General features: G+C 33.5%; 1 protein-coding gene and 1 long non-coding RNA gene across 4 annotated transcripts in view; one reads left to right on the forward strand and one right to left on the reverse strand.

Moving 5' to 3' along the window:
* CSMD3 (CUB and Sushi multiple domains 3) overlaps positions 1-20,450 on the reverse strand; it is a 568,112-nt gene that overhangs the window by 35,530 nt on the left and 512,132 nt on the right. For all 3 annotated transcript variants that reach the window (XM_079302232.1, XM_079302231.1, XM_079302230.1), the window contains 6 exons: positions 17,843-18,016; positions 16,500-16,673; positions 13,266-13,451; positions 10,200-10,382; positions 4,238-4,411; positions 2,514-2,690 (listed from right to left, as the gene is read on the reverse strand). In XM_079302232.1, coding sequence (XP_079158358.1) covers positions 2,514-2,690; positions 4,238-4,411; positions 10,200-10,382; positions 13,266-13,451; positions 16,500-16,673; positions 17,843-18,016 — 1,068 coding nt within the window. The remainder of the gene's footprint in view (positions 1-2,513; positions 2,691-4,237; positions 4,412-10,199; positions 10,383-13,265; positions 13,452-16,499; positions 16,674-17,842; positions 18,017-20,450) is intronic.
* The window catches only part of LOC306800288, a 448,386-nt gene that overhangs the window by 34,990 nt on the left and 392,946 nt on the right, over positions 1-20,450 (forward strand). The window lies entirely within an intron of this gene.

Consider the following 20,450-nt stretch of genomic DNA (forward strand, 5'->3'; position numbering starts at 1 on the left):
CTAGTGTCAGGAGATTATTCCATTTCCTAATGAAGTAAAATATTCATAAGGAGTTAATATAAAGTTTTATATAATTGTAATCTGAGAATAGTGTTAAAACAGGTAAGTTTCCCTCAGACCTGGTCAATTGGATCTATCAATTTCTGGAACAGTTTTTAGAGCAAGAAATCTAGAGAACACTAGTGGCAATGCTAAAAAGTGATTGTTTCAGGAAAAAAAAAGGTAAAAATCTAGTTCATACAAAATACAGCATCCCATGTGTTTTATGGTTTGTTTTATAGTAAATCTGAAAACCACCCTACAGCCTTGCTATTTCCTCTGGAAGAGTGTGAGAAGCAGTTTCCTGACCAATTCTAACTCAGTGCCAAAGCACAGCTGATGTCAATGTCACCCTTTCTGGATCTCCAAAAGACCAAAATCCATCACTACATATTTTTGGTGTAGCCCCCTTGACCTAATAACTTGGGACCTAAGAATCCAAGATTTATGTATAGTATACATTCTCTACAGTGTACCATGGTCTGAATGAGTAGATACTAATTACACAGCATGTATCAAATCTTAACATGTCCCATGCAATCACTGTGTGGATACAGAAGAGACTAGAAAAAATACCACAGGGCTATCTGGGTTAGTGTAAAGGTAACTAATGTACTAGCAAAGAAAACTGGAGATCAGCCTATATTAGTTTACCTAGTAATACAATAAATTCAAATTATTTAAAAATTAAAAAGCCATAAATTTTTCATGGTCACTTTTCATATAACATAGAACTGGGAAAGACAGGACTGTTTCTCTTATTTACACAAGTACTTTCAAATACTCTGAAACTTTCTTTATTTGAAATATTCCATTTATTATCCTTAATGTGCAAATTTTACTAAAATAATTCACAATACTTTTACAGATATACTATTGTTTTGACTGAATCAAAATATAAAGGTAATGCCCAGGGTGACCCTGGCCAGCCAGGGTGGCCTTCAGAGAGACCTGTGCTGTGCCACACAGATCTCTTGCCCTGGCACAGCTCATGGCAATGAGGTGCTGCAGGCAGACCTCATTCAGGGAGCACACCTTGCTGACTGCACAGCCTGGCTTTTTATTTACCAGAGCAACAGGAAGCTCTCGTGAGAACATTATTTCTGTTTGACTGCAGAAATCTAACGTTGCCTCTTTCTGAGGAAATCCTGTAATAGCTTGTAATGGTCTAGTCTGTGTGACACTGCACATGGGCCAGTCCTGTTTGATGGTACACTGCCCAGGGCTCCCAGCCTGTAAAGGAGCATAAAATTACCAATACTGTTCTTTTCTTACTGTGTCAGCTCTAAACCCCAGCATTTTCAGTGATGTGAAAGAAGGAGCTGCCATAAGTATGGACAGGCTGTAAATTTTGATAACATCTTGACTAAACAAAAGTGGTAGATCCTGAATCTCCCTCTCTTAATTTTACTATGATACTTCCTCTGTCGACATATTTCAAGGTAAAATCTCATGCTTCTACCTGAGTAATGTCTTGAGAAGACTGCTTTGGCATATATTTCAGTAAAATGTTACTCTAAAATACATGAAAAAATATAGATGCAGTTGACATCACAAACCACCTTTATTTTTGGTACAAGTAATCTGCATCTCATTCAAATTTGTAAAATAATAAATTAAAAAAAACACTGGGCTCTCTCTCAGGCTTTATGATTACAAAAATCCATTAAAGATGGATTTAAAAACACAAGACATTTTATCACCGAGTTTTGGCTTCTATTTGGGTTGCTGTAAATGTGTTCAAAATTTAAAAACCAGTTTGCTATACCTCTGATGAGGATGTGTTTCTTCAAAATGATAGGCAGTCTCATGCATCACATAAATGTAAAATTTTCATAATTGCTACTAAAAGATGAACTAGGACACGTAATAAAGAAGGAACAGATGGGCTTGAAAATAAAGTGTTGCAAAATGCTTATTATGAATGTTAGAGATGCTGAAATAGCTTCTGTTAGTTGGGTAGCCAAAGGAGTTTTAAGGTTAATGAAGAGGCCAAACAGAAGATGCTATGTCAAAACAGGACAAAATTTTTCACCTTGGAATCACTACTAAAAGAACCCTCAAGTGTTCATTACAAGGTTTTTATTATCTACCCTCTAGAAGAACAGAATTTTGTACTGCTAGTTTTTCAAGAAGAAGTTAAGCAATTAAAATAAAAATGTCTGGATATGTCATATCACAAAACATAAACAAGATTGAATACATATATTGGCAACAAATTCAACTGGTAGATCATGTAACCATACAATTCCCTTAAATTGAAACAGCAGTCTATATATTTATCTACACTCTGCCTTTATTCTTCACATTTGCATAGCACAATATTTTTTAAAAGTATTTAGCATGCAAAATTATGTAGGAAGTAGTGCTACAAAAAACTGAAAATGTATTGGTGTGAGACTTCTATATTTTATTTATTCATTACTTTCAGAGGAGAGGAAAAACAAAGACTATTCATTAGAAATGTGCCTTACTCGTGCAGTTTGGTAAGGATCCAGACCATGTTCCATTGGCAGTGCATTGTCTTACAGATGATCCAGAAAGTATGTATCCTTCCATGCATGAATAAATTACTGAATTAGAGAATGTAGTTCCGTCAATACGAAGCACTTTTCCATTAGCAGTTGTTCCTGGATTACCACACTGTACGGCTATAAAGGAAAATGTGAAATATTTTCAAAACATAGTAAAGACTATTTCTGAAATAGAAAAATTGGAACAGGAGCAGTCCTTCTGCCAGCAGTGTTATTTGGTAGAAATCCATTCTTTTGTCCTTAAAAGTGTAAGTTTTGCCACCTACTGATAAGGTAAATTGTACAGTAAAAAATCTGTGTGCATGAATTACTGTTTTTTCCCCTTTGGTTTGTAGAGAAACAAAACCTACAAATTTAGCTTTATAATCTGCAGTAGTGAAAAGACAGTTTAGCTGCAAAAACAAACTTCCAATTATAAGAAAATGTCTGATCTACAATTATAATTGTAGATTTAATTTGAATCATGCATTTCTAGCGTCACTGAAATATTCTTCCTAATTCAAAGCACTGAATGGAGTCAACTCTTACTTCACAGGCAGGTGGAACTCTGATGTTTCCCAGTTTCTTAATGTTCAACTTGGGAATTTGAATGTGTCTTTATGTGATTACATCTAACCTATATGACCTAAACTAGAATGATACACCTGTGCTGCAATACCCACACCTACATATATCTGTGAAGCATCTTTATCATTTCAAGAAAGAAATATCATCAAAACCATCTTAAAATGTATAAGAACTGATTTATTTCTGCAATCAATGAGGTCAAAGAAAAATAGCAGATGTTATAGTTGGGCAAAGCAAATCCCTTTTGATATCATAAATATAAAACATTTTTATACACACACACATAAGTTTTTCAATGCAGTGTGAAGTTGACAGTCATTCAGCAGAAAGGATATTACAAAACCAGTTTATTAAACAAATTTTTAAAATTAAATTACTCTTTCATACAGATAACACAGTCAACAGCAATAAAGCAGAAAAAAAGAATGCAGGCTCTCAAATTATTTTCTTCTTTTTGAGGCACTTTGTTTTGCAAAAGAATCTCTTGGGAATTATTTCCTATGCTGATGCAAGGTAATTTAGACAATAAATGATTCTTCAGAAATATCCTGTTATAGGTTTCTTTTATGATAATTTGTCTACTTTGAAATTTCCAGAATTATTTTTTACAAAAACACTTTTTCAGCATTTTGTTTTCTATTGAAAAATAACAATGTCAACAGTATTATTAAATGAAATTTTAAGTTAACCATTCATACATAGATGTATAAATCTAGAAAAATACTGACACTGATATTTTCCTAAAGCTGGGGTCTTTTGTCTGAAATTCAGGTGTACTAATGGTTGTGATTAAAGGTCAGGTTATGCCAATATTTTTAAGTTAAACAATATTAACAGGAAAAATGAGTTCTAGAGATTTATCTATTTTTTTTCCCTCTATACCTGTAAACATGCAGTTTCAGGGGTGCCAGGAACTGGTTTCAGGTTTGTCACCAGATGCCAAGCCACTGCTATAGTGTAAAAACTTGTTTGAAAAAATTTATGAGTCCAAAATTGCTGCATCCCATTCCCAACACAAAGCTGGCAGTGCAAAATTGTTTTTTGTGATCAACAGTACTACAAACACAGTTTAAGAATTGAGTGTATCCTTGATTTACCTTTGCATTCAGGTTGTCTTCCTGTCCAGCTTCCATTTGCCAAACATGTTCTTTCCTCTGAGCCATGGAGGATATATCCAATATCACAGCTGAAATGTATCGTGCTTTTAATTCTAAAACTGTTCTCTTCCCTAGATCCATGGCCTGGGATACCTGGATCACCACAAGAACCAGCTGTATCACCTAGATTTTAGAGTACAAAGATTAGAAGAAGTATGCATTTATAATGCATGTCTCTTTAAATAAGTTATATATGTACATATATGATTTTTTAAAATCCCAGTATATACCAGTGGGTGTGAGTGCCTATACTTGCAAAATTACTTGATCCTCCACTATTTTTTTTTTACTTATTTTATAGAAATACAGAAAAAGAATTATAATTTTCTCAAATTCCTGCAATAACATGGTAAAAATTTGCTAACAGAATTATCAAATAAAATAGGGGGAAAAAGACAAGCACAAAACCTTGGTAATTTTTCACTTTGAAATAAAGAATCCTGAGGAAAACCAAGGTCCTTACTGCAAAGATAATTTTCTTGTTTGTGTATAGCCAGTGTTTATAAAATATTTCTTAGTTTTAAATCACTAGAGCTGGAACAGGTTTACCATTGAATGTAATTTCTAGTCAACAGTGTTCTGTGTCCTACACATGAAGCATTTTCCTGAATTCTAGAAATGTTGAAACATCACTTCAAAACTGTCTGATGGCTAAGATCTCCCTCAGACATAAATATTTCAGAAAATACTAAGACAGAGGGTTAATGGTAAATATGTTTATATATAAAAAATAATAATGTTACATGCTATCTGTTGCATATAAATGTTAGAATAATCAGCACAGTAATAATGATAACAATAAAAAATAATAATAGTATCTAAGATTATACATTTAAATCTTGACCTGTGGTTAGAACTTTCAGGAAGTTCTAGGTAACACACTATATGAACATCAGCTCATTTGGATGAATATTTTAATATTTACTTAGGATCATCTACTTCATTTTTCTATGCAAAAAGAGATGAAGGTTTATTATATTATTGAGTTTCAATACTGAAGAGTTGAATTCTAGAATTCTTGGAGCTTCACTGTTATGGTTTTTCTGCATAGCCCATTTTTTTTTCCCCCTAAAACTTGCAAATAAAATGAATGTCTTCTAGACAAAATATGTCAAAATATAGATATTTTCGAGAGAATATCTGCATTACTTTGTAGTCAGTCACACTATTTTAAATAAAGATGAAATATTTCAAGAATCAGATATAAAAAAACTAAAATGTAAATAATCTGTTATGCAGAATAGCCTATTACTATTTACTTTTCCATGGTTTAAATAGAAGTAAAGTTCAAATAGAAGTAAAAAGAGCAATTTTTACATAGCAATAATAAAGAAATTTTCAAACTCTAAATATGCAGAAGACCAAAAGTGACAAACTCACTAAAGAGGAATTCTATGGGAAATTAAGACTCTGAAGCCTCATATGCAGAGAAAAGCAAGTGTTCTGCTGGCTTAGCTGGCAGTGTATAGTCTAAAAAATGCTTTTGGGAGTGAAGGGTTGGACACAACTCTTAAATGACAAGAGTACATACAGAAATGAACAGTGAAGGAAGAAAAGTAAAACTAGCTTGCTTTGATTGAAATGGCTTAGTCCATTACGTCTAAGAACTACATGCTACTATGTATTTAAATTATTTCAGAAATAACAAATATACCCAACTAAGTAAAAGGGCTGCTGTCTGGTTCAAAATCCCAGACTGAGAAGTCAGACTGTTCTCTGTTTACTCATTTCATTATGTGACACAGATCACTAAAGCAGATTGCCTGCCCTGTTCCAAATTATAGCAAAAAAATTTTATAAGTTTTCAAAGTAATTTATGCCCCAGATACATTGGTAATTTAACAGCATTCTAGTTTGAGAAAAGTCTGGTTCATATTTTTGAAAAAATTTAAAAATAAATCCTACATTAACTGTGTTTTTTGTTCTTTTGGGAATCTGTATCTTACATTTTCCAGTAGTATTTAGTTAGACTTTGACAAAATTGGAACAGGGCCTACTCATTACTCTACAATTGTAAAGTCTCTACAATAACAGCTCAGTTTTTGGCAAGTTACTTAACAATATACTTAAAAGAATTGTATGATGAAAAAATGAAAACAGGTTATTTGCTATGAAATAGAAATCGCGTATTCCTCTTGTAAGTGAAATCATGCATTCTTTTCTAATGCCTAATTATTACTGTGGATTATTAGACATTTATTTCAGGAAGGTTAACCACCAGCTCTTCTGATTGAAGGTTACAGAAATAATTTTTCTAAATGGTTAGTCACATTGGATGTGATGGAATCAAAGAATCACAGGATAAGCTGAGATGGAAGTGACCCACAAGGACCATCGAGTCCAGCTCCCAGCCCTGCACAGCACATCCCCAGAGTCACACCCTGTGCCTGAGAGAACTGTCCAAACACTTCTTGGTGCTGTGACCACTGCCCTGGGGAGCTGTTCCAGTGCCCCAAACACTTTCTGGGTGAAGAACCTTTTCCTGATATCCAACCTAAACCTCCCCTGGCACAGCTTCAGGCCATTCCCTGGGTCCTGTCACTGCCACCACAGAGTAGGGGGTCAGTGCCAGCTCCTCCTCTTCCCCTCATGAGGAAACTGCAGACTGTGATGAAGTCTAAGAAAACATATTTTTATTACCTCATGCAGACTCAACTAAATTATTTTTATAGTTAGTTATAAGCCATCCTTCACTCACATGTGTAACAAATTTTCAGTTGACATTTAATCTTGAAATTGAGGATATTTAGATTATTTCCAACTATTGTCACACGTATGAGGAATTCTACATTGCAACAAATTTCTAACTCCATCTGATATGCATATGATGATTGAAAACTGTTTCTGAATGCCAGTGTATATCAATGGGACATGACAATTCCTTCTAGCTCAATGTCATGTGACAAGAAACTGTCATGAGAGTTATGTTACAAAATTTAGAATTTAGTTACCTTATGTTCACTGATCTAGCATTTCCTTTTTTAATTCTTTTTCATATGTTAAAAGGTCAAGTAAGCTATGTCTTTTCTCAGTTATACATTCTATATTATATATTATGAATAATAGAAACAAACATGCAAAATTTAATGCTTTAATATGCATTACAATGAAGAAATTTATTTAAAAGCTAATAATGAAAGCTGATGGTTTTACATATTTTAGATTCAAAATGCAGAAATTCTGTGTAATGAACTGAAAATTATTTTATAATGAGCAAGCATTTCGAATATAAACTTTGAAAACAAAATTTCAAAATTTTACTAAGAATTATAGTTTGATACAGTACAGTTAAATAAAATATGTGTTTGTATTCTCTACAATTTGATTCATTATGATTGACATTTAAAGTTGCCTATGTCAAGGAAATTTTTCTTCACATATTAAGAAAAATTAATTAGATCTGATTAGAGACACCATTACATCTGATTAAACACACCACATTATTATGTCCAGGTAGAAAAACAATAATTAGGAAAAAAAGAAAAGTCACATACCTCCCTCATAATATCCCAAGATATTTCATCACTTTTAATTTAATAGGACAAATACTATAGCATAATCCTATTTTCAGTAGGGATGCTTTGATTTTTCATCTGTATTTTTTAAGCTGAAGTCCTTCATATTTTTGTCTATTTCTTAAATTATATTTACAATACATAATTTAAATTTTAATTTTTTTTCTTATTAATAATATGATAAACTACAATAAATAGCCTAAGATTTTATCTAAAGAGGATTTTTTTCCCCAAACAAACATGGATTCATGCTAGCTGTAAAAACACTTTTTTTACTAAGATTGGCAAAAAAAACCTGTTCAAGTTTGCAAATATATTAATATATCAATATTTATTAAATAAGATTATTTCACATTCAAGTTTGATTTCTAGTGCATCCTTAAAAATTAAAGATCAGAAGAACTTGATCTTTGTTCTAATTGTGGTAAATTTCCTTCAGCTTTATATAGAAAAGCTCTATATAGAAAGTTTAAGGATTAAATTAGGTGTACATTTTTCTAGGTTTTGTCACATTCTAGGTTCCTGAGTTTGCAGAAGGTTCAGAAAAATTCTTCCAACAGTTTAGAATTAAATGCAATATTTTAACCAAGAAGCTCTATTTTAGTATTTCATATTAATTTTCAACTACTTCTGTGCCATGGGCTGTAAAATTTCATATTATGAAACTGCAGCTGATAATCAGTTTATAACTGAAACCACTGAAGAGATGAGGGCTTGAGAAGAAAAAAAAGAAGAAAAACAACAAAAAGGGTTTTGAATATGTGAGACCTCCACCTGGACTACTGTATCCATGTCTGAGGTTTCCAATACAACAGGAACATCAGGAGCAAAAACCTCTTAGAGCAGGTCCAGAGGAAATTATAAATATGATCAGGGGGCTGGAACACCTCTGCTGTGCCAAAAGGCTGAGAGAATTTGGGCTTCTCAACCTGAAGAAATGAAGGCTTCCAGGAGACCTTATTGTGGCCTTTCAATACATAAAATACAGAAGAAAGACATAGAGTGGCTTTTTATCATGGTCTGTAGTGACAGGAGAAGAGGGGACAATTTTAAACTGAAAGAGGCTAAGTTTAGAGTTGGCATAAAGCAGACATTTCTTACGATGTGTGGAGTGAGTCACTGGAACAGGCTGCCCAAAGAACTTGTGGATGCAACACCCCTGGAAGTGATCAAGGTCAGGTTGAACAGGAGTTTGAGTAACCTGATCTAGTTGAACACATCCCTTCTCATTGCTATAAGGGAAGACCAGATGATATTTGGGGGCCCCTTCCACTACAAACCATTCTATCATGCTAGTGGAAAATGTGCCTACCTATAACTGGATGTTGGACTGGATGATTTGCAAAGGTCCTGACTTCCACCACTCTGTGATTCTATTATTTATGAATACAGCAAAGAACCTTGTATTTTAAATATGAAACACAGTCTGTTTTGCATATCAGTTATTTTTCACTTCTGGTTTTGCTATTGATCTCATCCAAGAAGAACATGTCACTTACTTTCTTCTTATTTTCTGCCATTAAACGTGTCTAAGTTCTCTGAATTACATCGGTTTAAATAACATTCAAACCCTTCTGATTTTTTTCAATTAAATAATGAAACATAAGTCGGACAAGAAAGAACTTCTACCAGTATTTACTGAGAACTGAAACTGATAACATGATTAACATTTATCTCAGTATTTTTTTACATAGTCTGCAATAACAAAAGTGATTTAATCAAATCCCAAATTAGTGTGTGACTTGGATTTCTGTTTTTCACTTATCATTGCTCTTAAAGTGAGTCAAACTGAAGTTGTGAACCACAATATTCCTAAGCAGTAAGTTTTTCAGAAAACATATCTTGACTTCAGTGATGGCTAAACTGTTACAAGGATTAGATGGCAATCCCTCAAAAACTGAGCATCCCGTCTTGAAATCGTGTGGAGTTCACCTGGCCTTATTATACAGATGTATATATTACACAATCAAGTTATATCTGAGGTGTCATCAAGCCAGTAGACATTTTGTAAGTTAAAAGTAAAAAATGTAAGAAAATTAACCCATCATTATGAAGAGACAACATTGCAAGATTTCACTGTGGAAATTAACACTCTTGCCAGAAATAACATAAAAAATATTTTCAAAATAAACTGGTTTTGTTAACAGTCAACTGTCAACAGTCAACTGAATGTGAAGTTTCTTTTTCATATTAAGTGCCACCAAGAAAGTCAACTTCTTCCAGATTATTTTCTTGCTAATACTTTATGCTTATTTTCATTTTACTTTTTTTTCACTTCTACTGAGATGGTAATTCAGTTTTATACATGATTTTACAGATATTTAAATGGCCTTCTGAAGAAAACAAAAATCTATTTAAAACAACTTCAGATATAGTCACTAATTCACATACATTACCTGAGCAGTGAGGGAGAGACCCACTCCAGTGTCCATTTAGCTGACATGTACGAGATGACTGCCCTAAGAGTGAGCGTCTCCCTGTGCAGCTGTAATGAACAGTAGAACCAAACGTGTATTTATCCCCAGACAGAACTGCGTTTGGAGGAACTCCAGGATGCCCACAGTCAATCACTACAATGCATAATTATTGGAGATAAAAGAAGGTTATTATCACTGATCGAACAATTTTTACTTTTCATTTCCATTACCGTGCACGCAAACTTTGTGAAGAGATTAGCATTCTTAGGGTTTGGGGGAAGGAGGAAGATAATGGGATTAGGATGCAAAATATGCTTTAGAACACACAAAAAAAAGAGATATTTTAAATACATATATTGATGTTCAAAACCATTCATTCACTAAGTTGATCTTTATGGCATGAACAAATGCACACGCCTTGTATTCTTCAGGAAAAAATTTACAGGAACATAGTATCTGCCAAAGTCATTGCTGTGGTAGGGAATATGCAGAACTTCATCTCTCTTTTAATAATTCAGAGCAAGGAGTCAATTTAAAAACAAACTAAATAAATCAAGTTTGGGAAATGCACAGTTGAAATTCATAAATTAAATCCACTATATGCACAAACTGAATCTAGACCTGATGTTTGATTTCTTTTTATCTTACATCTGTCCATGGTATGTAGATTATCTTGGACAGAGATAGTTGTATTTATGCACCAAGAAACCCACAAATTAGAGCTGCAAATATCAGTGTAGTAGAACCAGCTGCTGAATCATAAAGCTGCAGTTTTTATCAAAACTTCACTGTATTAAATACTATTTTCTACAGGAACTTTCTATTAAAGAAAAATCTAGGTCAGAAGCCCAATCAGGGTTGAGGATGTGTTCAATTCCATGGCATTTCAGATACAAGCAAGAGTACAATGATTGTACTATATAGCATAAGACCAAAATCATATGCGACAATTTGTCTTTCTTAAATGATTTTTTTTTGTCTTTAAGCTTTAATTTATGTATATATTGATTTGCATTTAATTACATGTTCTCCCAAAGGTCCAACTTCCATGGTGCAGAACCTTCCTGACAGGATCACAAAGGAATGTGGTAAGTTACCTAGAGTGTGGCTGACCCCTGTGACCGTTCTGCAGGCTTTGAGCACTTTGAGTAAAATGGCCAGAATAATCAACTTTACATAACAAGAACTTGCTGTCAGCATGTTATTTTTTTAATCAATTGCTTCTAACTAAAATTTACTATCACTTATGGATGACTGCTGAGCATGAAAATGTAGAACATAAAAAGGCATGTTGGTGCTGTCTTCACCTTTTACTTGTGAAGAACATTCACACTTTTTCAGAGTATTTTATTATCTGTAGTGTTCTTGATTGATTCTTTTGCCCTATTCATACAGAACACAGTTAAATTCATACAAATCTTACAGTTTCCACCTTTGGGCTTTCCTATACACAATTTTCTGTTTATATTTATGTCTAGAAGCTTTGAATTCCTAATAATTGAATTTAAAAATTATAGCACTCTTAATAGTACTCTTACTTTGATTATGCATGCTACAAAATTTAATTTGATATTAACGTTTTTTTGGGCTGGAATTTCATATGAAAAGTTGATTGAGTTTATTTATTTATTTTTTTTAATTCTAACTAATTTCTTCTTTTCTATTTTACCACCTTCATTTAAAAAAAAACCCCTTCTCTATAGCTAATTTAAATTGATTCTTTTTAGTTTAAACCATTACTTTTTGTGCTATCAATACATGCCATTGTAAAAAGTCCCATTCCAGCAATAATTTGCAAAACATTCCAGAGGCTGTTAAAAAAGACTCTTAAAAAGTTTTGATAAGATTACAATTACTAAATATCACCAATACTACTTAGGTAGAATTAATTGACCTCTCTATAAAAATGACACAAATAAAGCAGAAAATGCCCTTTCAAAAGTACATATAGCACTTTTACTCCCAAAGCCCTTTTAAAAGAAGAATAAAGGCTGTAGTATTAAATTGCTTGTGACAATTCAGATAAAAATGACTAAGAGATTAAAATGCAAATTTAGAAAGAAGAAATCTTTGCAACTTTACCTTTAAATTCATTCCTATTTGGAGATATTTTACTCTTAAGCAATATTTCTCTTTTTGAAATGGAAATGTTGCCTTTAAATTCAACGTGAAGCCAACAGACACTTTAACTGTGACTTGCAATCAAGCTACTTATCTCATCAAAGAAAGGGACAAGTTCCATAACTGAAATTTTTTGCTGAAAAAGCTTTTAGCTTTTTTTTTTTTTTTAAGCTAAAAAGTTTATTTTTTCTTATTTTTAGAGAGGTAATAGAACTATTGAAGCTATTTGAGAACAAATGACTACAGTATTGCAAATATCAATCCATGATTCCTGAATAAGGAACCTTTAGCCTATTTTCCCTTTAACCTCTGGAAAAGAAGCCTTTTTCAGTGAAAATGTTGATCCTAAATGAAACCCTTCTCACAGACTAATAGAGAACCAAGGAAGTCAATTGCCCCAGCCAATCAAATGTCTAAGAAACATCTCTGGCTATATCTGCATCACAATTAGAAAGTTGTTCATGACAAATCAGAATAAAAATAGCCTACTTGTGTTGATCCACTTGCCTTAGTGAAAAGTTTGCTTGTGAGCATGTTCAGATACCTGTATTAGTGTGGTAAACTGAGGACATTGTCCAGAGGACATCTTAGGTGTTCTACAGTGCTGTTACTGGGGAATTCACTGGACAGGTTTTGACCTTGTATCCCTGCTATCAGGGATTATTACACAGGAGCACTCAGAGAGGTCTGTTTGGCTGTTGTATTTCACAAGTATTCTATGTTATTTGCTACATACAAGAACAATATAACTGCTACTTCAGCAGCTACTGAAACCTTCCATCAGTACTGCACACACACAAATGTATATAAATGTGATTACTGTAACTGCTGTCATGACACTGATGAAAATGTTGTGTAAAATAATACCTTGTCTAGTCGACATTCTTTGTAGTAGCAAACTCATTATCTACTTACTAATGCATTCAGGTAGAGGTTTGTCCCACTGGCCATTTGGTTGACAAATTAAAACTGAAGAGCCAAATAAAAAATATCCAGGATTGCAGTCATAAAATACCACTGTGCCATACGTGAAATTTCCATGTTCGATTTTACTTTCTCTTATAGAATTTGCAGGAATTCCAGGATCAGAACAATTGACCACTAAAAAGAAAAAGAGCACAGACTTGAGAGCCATACTAATACAGTCTCCTAAAATGGTCTCCTCTTCTATGTGTAAGAAATATTCAGTGTGTTGCTATCCTGGTTTTATATACCCTAACTTTTTTATATAATAGTAGTGAATTAGGAAGAAGAACTGAAACGATGAGACACTAAAGCCAGAAGATATCAAACCCAGAGCAAATAAAATGAAATGCTTCTCTATAGTGTGATGATACCATAAAATTATTAGCCACTAAAAGTTACTGAACATACCAATAAAATCAATTTATATTCCTGGCTTGACACACACTATTGTCCAGAAATAAAAACGTATTTTGGAGCTAGACGTGACTTTGGTCTAACACACAGAGAAATACAAATATACTTCTGTTCCCATACTAACATTTTGATAATGGATCACCTTTAGGACAGATGTTTTGAGCAAGAGGGCACAAATTCAGTAAGGTAAGATTGTGGTGAATTTGACAAAATAAGAACATATCCTAAAAACTGGGTATGAGCTTTTAAAAAGAGAGTTTAACTTTAATGGTTAAGAATAGTAATGCATTTTTTGAGTCCTTAGCACTTTAAAATTTATATTTTTTAAATTTTCTGAATATGGATTTTGTCCCCCTTTTTGTGTCTCATAGCTATCTGAGATCAGTATAATATTCATTTTGGGGGTCATGAAGATTATTTTAAGAGTTTTTATGTGGTTTCCCATTCAAGGAAACACATCATCTCTTATTCAAACTTACTCCAGAAAACCAAAGTTCCCATAAAAACTATTATCCCTATATCCTTATAATCAATTGCATGTTTATATACATTCACTTGCATACATCTGTGTGCAAATCTATATATCTACATTCAGTTGGAATTTCCTGTGCATCAGTTCCTACCCATTGTCTCTCATGCTTTTACTAGGAAGAGCCTGGCTTCATTCTCTTGACACCCTCCCTTCAGACACTGATAGTGATGAAGCCCCTCTCAGCCACGTCTTCTCAAGGCTGAACAGGCCCAGCTCCCTCAGCCTGTCCTTGTAAGAGAGATGCTCCAGTCCCTTATCCACCTTTGTAGCCTTCCTCTGGACACACTCCAGGCTCCCCAGGTGTGCCTCTCTAGGGCTGAGTAGGGCAGGATCACCTCCCTTGACCTGCTGGCACTGCCCTTCCTGATGCTCCCCAGGACAGCAGTGACCTTCCTGGCCACACAGGCACTCTGCTGGGCTTGTGGTCAGTTTGTTGTCCACCAGGACCCCCAGGTCCTTCTCTGCAGAGCTGCTTCCCAGCAGGTCACCCCCAGCCTGTACTGGTGCATGGGGTTACTCTTCCCCATAGGTGCAGGATCCTGCATTCACATTTGTTGAATTTCAGAGGTAAATGTGAATGGATGTCTGTACATGAAATTATCAAAATATGCTGAAAAGCTCTGTAATCTGCAAAGGAAAAATGGTATTGCCAGATGCAGTTCAAGATTTGAATTTTTCCTACGTAAATTTCTTAATGTAGTAATTTTATGGCTCATGTCCTCTCTAGCCACTATTCTAAATGTTGTAGTCTGCTTGTGTGCTTCTTCTACAAGGTCTCAAATATTGGTACCACAAGCCTAGAAAACATACATTTTGCAAGGACAGAAATAGCTTTTTGATTGTATGTCACTTTTTTAACAGTAAAGGACAGAATGATTTGTTAGCTACATTGATGGTCAATATTGATTTTTTTTTTCTTCCTGGAGGAAAGCCTGAGCTACATTTCTGCTTTTTTTTTTTTTTTTTTTCCCCAGTAAGGATCCTTGAAGTCCAGCTCATGACCCTGCACAGGACAGCCCTAGAATCACACAATGAGCCTGAGAATGTTGTCCCTGTTCATGTTACTAAGCATACACTTAAAGTAATGAAAAGAATTTATTAATTATTCAGGAGTAGTGAGCACCTGAAAAAAAAATACAAGGAACTTTGACCATTTCAATAGTTTCAGGACTGTGTAAAATTTCACAGAGTAACCTGATCGACTTATGCCTACATGCCAATAAGTTGTCAGCACTTTGGCACAATACCTGCAGTATGAGAATACCAAGGTGACTGATAGCAACTGGATTGAAAATGAGATTAAAGAGGTACTCTAAATATACAGTACATGCTTAGTATTGTAAATTTGGAAAATACTATCTTCTCATCAACAAAGAATTCCTTGGAAATTTAAGTTCTGTAAACTACTTGGCTGTATCTCTTAGGGGAAGTGTTCAAATAAAAGTGGAGAACACCTATTGAAAAGAAAATACAGTCCATAAAGCTTCTATAAAAACAAATGATTTAGTTTATGCACAGATAAAAATCAATAGAGGCTGCAGAGAAGATGTTGAAAAACAACCATTAGAATTTCTGCATATGTACGTGCAGATTACAGCAAAGAGTTAATTTTTCTAAATAAAATCAATTATTTAAAAAGCACATAAGTGATTTTAAAAAGACAGGGGTGACAAAACCTTCCTAAAACTTCTTATGAAAACTCAAACTGGACTAATTTCATAGTATTACTTTTCTAACTGAAAGAATTGTACATATAATATCTAGAAGCATTGAGAAACAACAAAAATGGACAATATTAATGAATTAGAATAGCAATTATCAAAGTCAAGATGCTCAGTGGAGAAGCAATGGAAAAATAAAAGAAAAATAAAAAAGTAGGTTTTCTTATGTGTCTCTTAGAACTGTGTTAGCTAAAAATGCAGAGAAAATTATTCCAGGATCTAAGTTCTTATTTATCTCCCCACAGTTTTGCTTAAGCAACTTGTAGAAGCAATTTTTAAAAAAGGAATAAATGTACAGACACATAAGAAAGTTTCTCTGTAACCGTTATCCTGGCAACTAGAGTGCAAGAAGTCATAGAATAACAAATAGTCTTTAATAATAAGATTATTATGTTAGTCAATCAGTCTGTTGGTGAGAGAGGAATCACTTTGTCTTGTGATCCTTTACCCTCTGTTTATTTTTCAGCCTTAATTTTACAACATTTAGGTAGAATCCTGTACATGCTGCTTTCTTACCTTTGCATATTGGAGGTGAGTGGCTCCACTGCCTGTTAGCTTGGCACTGAGCTTTGGTTGGTCCTTGCATAACATACCCAGTATTACATGAAAATGTCACAACATCATTGAAGTTGAAACCATTTCCACTTGTTCGTCCATAAATAGGACTACCAGGGTGACCACAGCTGACAGCTGGCATAGCACCAGTCAAAAAACCCCAAAAAACAGAACAAGATGTTATCACTTTTCATTACTTAATATGCAACAGATAATTATTATATAATGGTATTTTCAAGTTTTGATATCATAAGATACTGTGTACTTTCCGTGATGTATTCATATTCAAGAACTTACTTAAATTTTTAAATGAACTGAATAGAACTTGACATGCAATAATGAAAGCAAATGAGGAAAACTGTTCTGAAGAAGCAGGAGAAAAGCAAGTACTAGATTTTCATTATGTACAGTCTGAAGTGGAAATGAAATATTTCCCTTCCTTAGTTCCTCAGGTATTATTTCTTATAAATTTGTCTTAGTGTCAACTCAATATTTTATCTTTGTGGCCTAAATAGCAGGCCTTAGTGGAGCTATAAATTTCTGACTATTTTTTGAAAAAACCCCAGAACTATTGGCACAGTGAAATTTTTCTTATGTTTATATAAAAACTGTCAACAGAAGGTAAAGTTTATTTTCTGCACCCACAAAAACCAGACCAAAAAAAAAGTAAGGAAAATGGGACATAGAATAATATTTACAGAATTATCCAAAACCACTTTTTAAAACACTTTCTTCTTTTTTGTAACAAACCATTGGTAATAAAAAGGTTAATCAGTAATTAAAAATAAAAATTAAATGTAAGACATCATAGAATAAAAGAATTAACATTGTGTGCTTTGACTTGGCATTAAGAGAAATTCTACTATAAAGGTATAGCTACAAGATATTTGGAAGCCAATTAATACAGTTTCAATACACCAATATTACTAAACCTGAAAATTTTGGTAATTTAGAAAATTTTAGAAAAATACCAAATTTTCCTAAATTAAATACATAATTTTTTGCTATTACTTAAAAGTCTTTCATGTGATGACTTGACACACTTATCATGCAAAAGAAACCTCATTAACAAAACACAATATTCACTCAGAAGATCCCCAAAATCACAAATTAAAGTAATGGGATCTCTGTGAGAAAAAATAATAAGAAAATATGATTTGGTATAGAAAGCATTTTAATCTGCAGTTTTGACATCTCACTTCAACAATGTTTACTTATCTAACTAAAATCAAAACTATCTAACTATAACCAAAAGAAAATATACATTAAACATTTCCAAAACCTGTGGTGCCATGCTTACTTACGCACACAGGATGGGAGCTGTCCAGACCAGTTGTGGTCCTGCTGGCAGATCCGTACAGAGGAGCCAATCAGCCGAAACCCAGGACTGCACTGGTAAACAACTGTGTCTCTGTAGCCATAATTTTCTCCTATTACTTGTCCATTTACTATAAGATCTGGGATACCACAGTGACCAGCTAGATTTATTTATAGTGAAGAAAAGAAAAAAAATTTTAAAACTCAGTAAACATGCCATAGAAATTTAAAATAAACCTCCTTAACTAAAACAAAGAAATACTGAATATCTTTCCAGGTGTTATGCTGATCTAATTCAAAGATTTATTTTTATCAGCTTGGTGAAAATTGAAATCATGCACTTGTATAGGTATAACTATGCACATAAAAAATTTACAAAAAAACGATATAGCAAAGAGATTAAATGTCATATATATAATCAAATTTCCATTTAAAATATGAAAAATTCCTTTTATTGTAACATGTCAAAAATATGTATTATTTACCTTAGTTTTACTTTGTTTATGATTAAATTAGTAAGGTAACATTAAAGCATCATACATTTAACTAAATAGAAAAATACCACATAAAAATAATACAAATATTATAGATATCAGTCCATGTGGACATTGTAATATAGCCTTCATAAAATTATTAACTTGAAAAATTAATTGCTGGAATTTGACTTTCTGTAACATTTTTCATTTTTTCTTTCCTTCCCAGTTGAATCCCAAAGAGATTAACATTCTTTGGTTGAAGGTAGTCAGCACAATGGTCTCCAAATCTTACAGCAATCACATGGAAACCAAAAATCTTACTATGCCTAGGCCTAATCTTCTATTCTGTATTCTCAAAATATGAGAAATATTGTATTTTTCATTATGAAAGTCAAAAAGAGACATTTAGTCTACAGAGAGGCTGAGAAAAAAAAAACAAAAAAACAAACTATGTTAAGTTACTATTTTTCGTAATGAATTCTGGAAAATGGGCACTGTGATTCAGCAAAAAATGTGGTAATGGGAAAGTCTTCTAAGAATTGTTGACTTCATAAAGATTGTGACATTTGGTAGAGAATTCACTGCAAAAAGAAGAGTAAGACGAGCAAAAAAGCCATGAGCAGTGTTTCAGCTAGTTCTTTGTGGGGACAAAAAAATACCAGCCACCCAAACTCCTATGCTCTCTTTTTGTTTTCTAATTTTCCTCAAATAGCCCCCACAAACAACTCTCCAAAGCATGGTTCATTCATTTGGGGCAAGAAATTTCCTAAAAAAGAAAAAAAAAATCCTTCATTTTCTTACATCTTGAACTTTATATTTATTTCATTGTATGAATCATGATAAAACAATCAGAATTTATAGTATTGTTAGTATATGAACCTCCACATATATTGATGACTGCAATTTGACTTCTGTGCAGTCACAGAAGGAGTCTAAATCTGCTACTATTCAAGGCTATATTATCCTTTGTTTGTCCCCTCCCCGTTTCCCTTAGTCTTATCTAAAAAATAGGCATAAATGAAATTTATGTCCTAGGATAAGATGGCTAATGCATTTTTTAAAAATTTGTCAGAGTATTTCTTGATTTTCCAAGAAGTTCATAGTCCATTCTGCATGTAGCAGACATTTTTGAGCATGCTCCAAAGGAACTAATTCCCTATCCTATAATATTCCTGACTATAAACAGGACTAGCCAGATGAGGAATAAAAACTGAGCTGTAAAAGATTAGTTTCTATCAAAAGTGCAACCAGTCAGTCTGCAGTGATTCAGATCATGCCCAAGGAAATATTTTTGTAGTTGTATTTAATTAAAATATATGTCTTGGTTCTTAATTAAAAATTTAATGTTGCTTTATGGCAGAGTGGAAACAAAATACTTCACCAGAAAGGTCAATCTCTGTTTCCTGTGCAGAGAGAATAAAACTGAAGCAATTTAACATGTGAGGTAACTAAGATCACAGTGCAGTTTCTCCAGCTGTGCATGGACTTTACAAAACCCATACAGCTTCAACAGGTGAAAATTCATTACAAATCATCTGTATGCCTTCCAGTAATGTCCCAGTCTTGCTCCAGAAAATTTAAAATCATTTAAAAATCCCATTCTCTTACCCAACTTCTTTTCATTACCATAAACCTCTCAGACCCCAGTTTTGAATTATTTTGACTTATTTTTTCTTATTTTCTTTTGACTTTCTTCAACATCTACTATATACAAGGAGAGGGGTAGTGGATTCTGATTACCTGAAATTCAGCAAAGTATTCAATACCATTTCCCACAGTCTTTTCCTGCACAAAAGGGTAAGAAACAGATTGGGTGGTTGGTCTTCAAGATGGGCAGGGAATGGGTCAACAGGCTGCACTAAAAGGCTGGGGATCAATGGTTTTCACTCAGGCTGGAAGCCTATCACAACAGGATTCCCTAAGGACCAGTAATGATCTTGAGTATCTTCATAAATTATAAGAATGATAGGATTGAAAGCAGCCTCACCAAGTTTGCTGATGACACCAGACTGGTGGTGAGGCAGATGTGGGAAGGAAGAGACATCTTACAGAGACCTGGGCAGGCTGGAGGAGCAAGTGGGAAATAACTGAATGAGGTTAACAAAAACACCTGTGAGGT

The sequence above is a fragment of the Erithacus rubecula genome (genome assembly GCF_903797595.1).
Source record: "Erithacus rubecula genome assembly, chromosome: 3".
NCBI classification, from domain to species: domain Eukaryota; kingdom Metazoa; phylum Chordata; class Aves; order Passeriformes; family Muscicapidae; genus Erithacus; species Erithacus rubecula.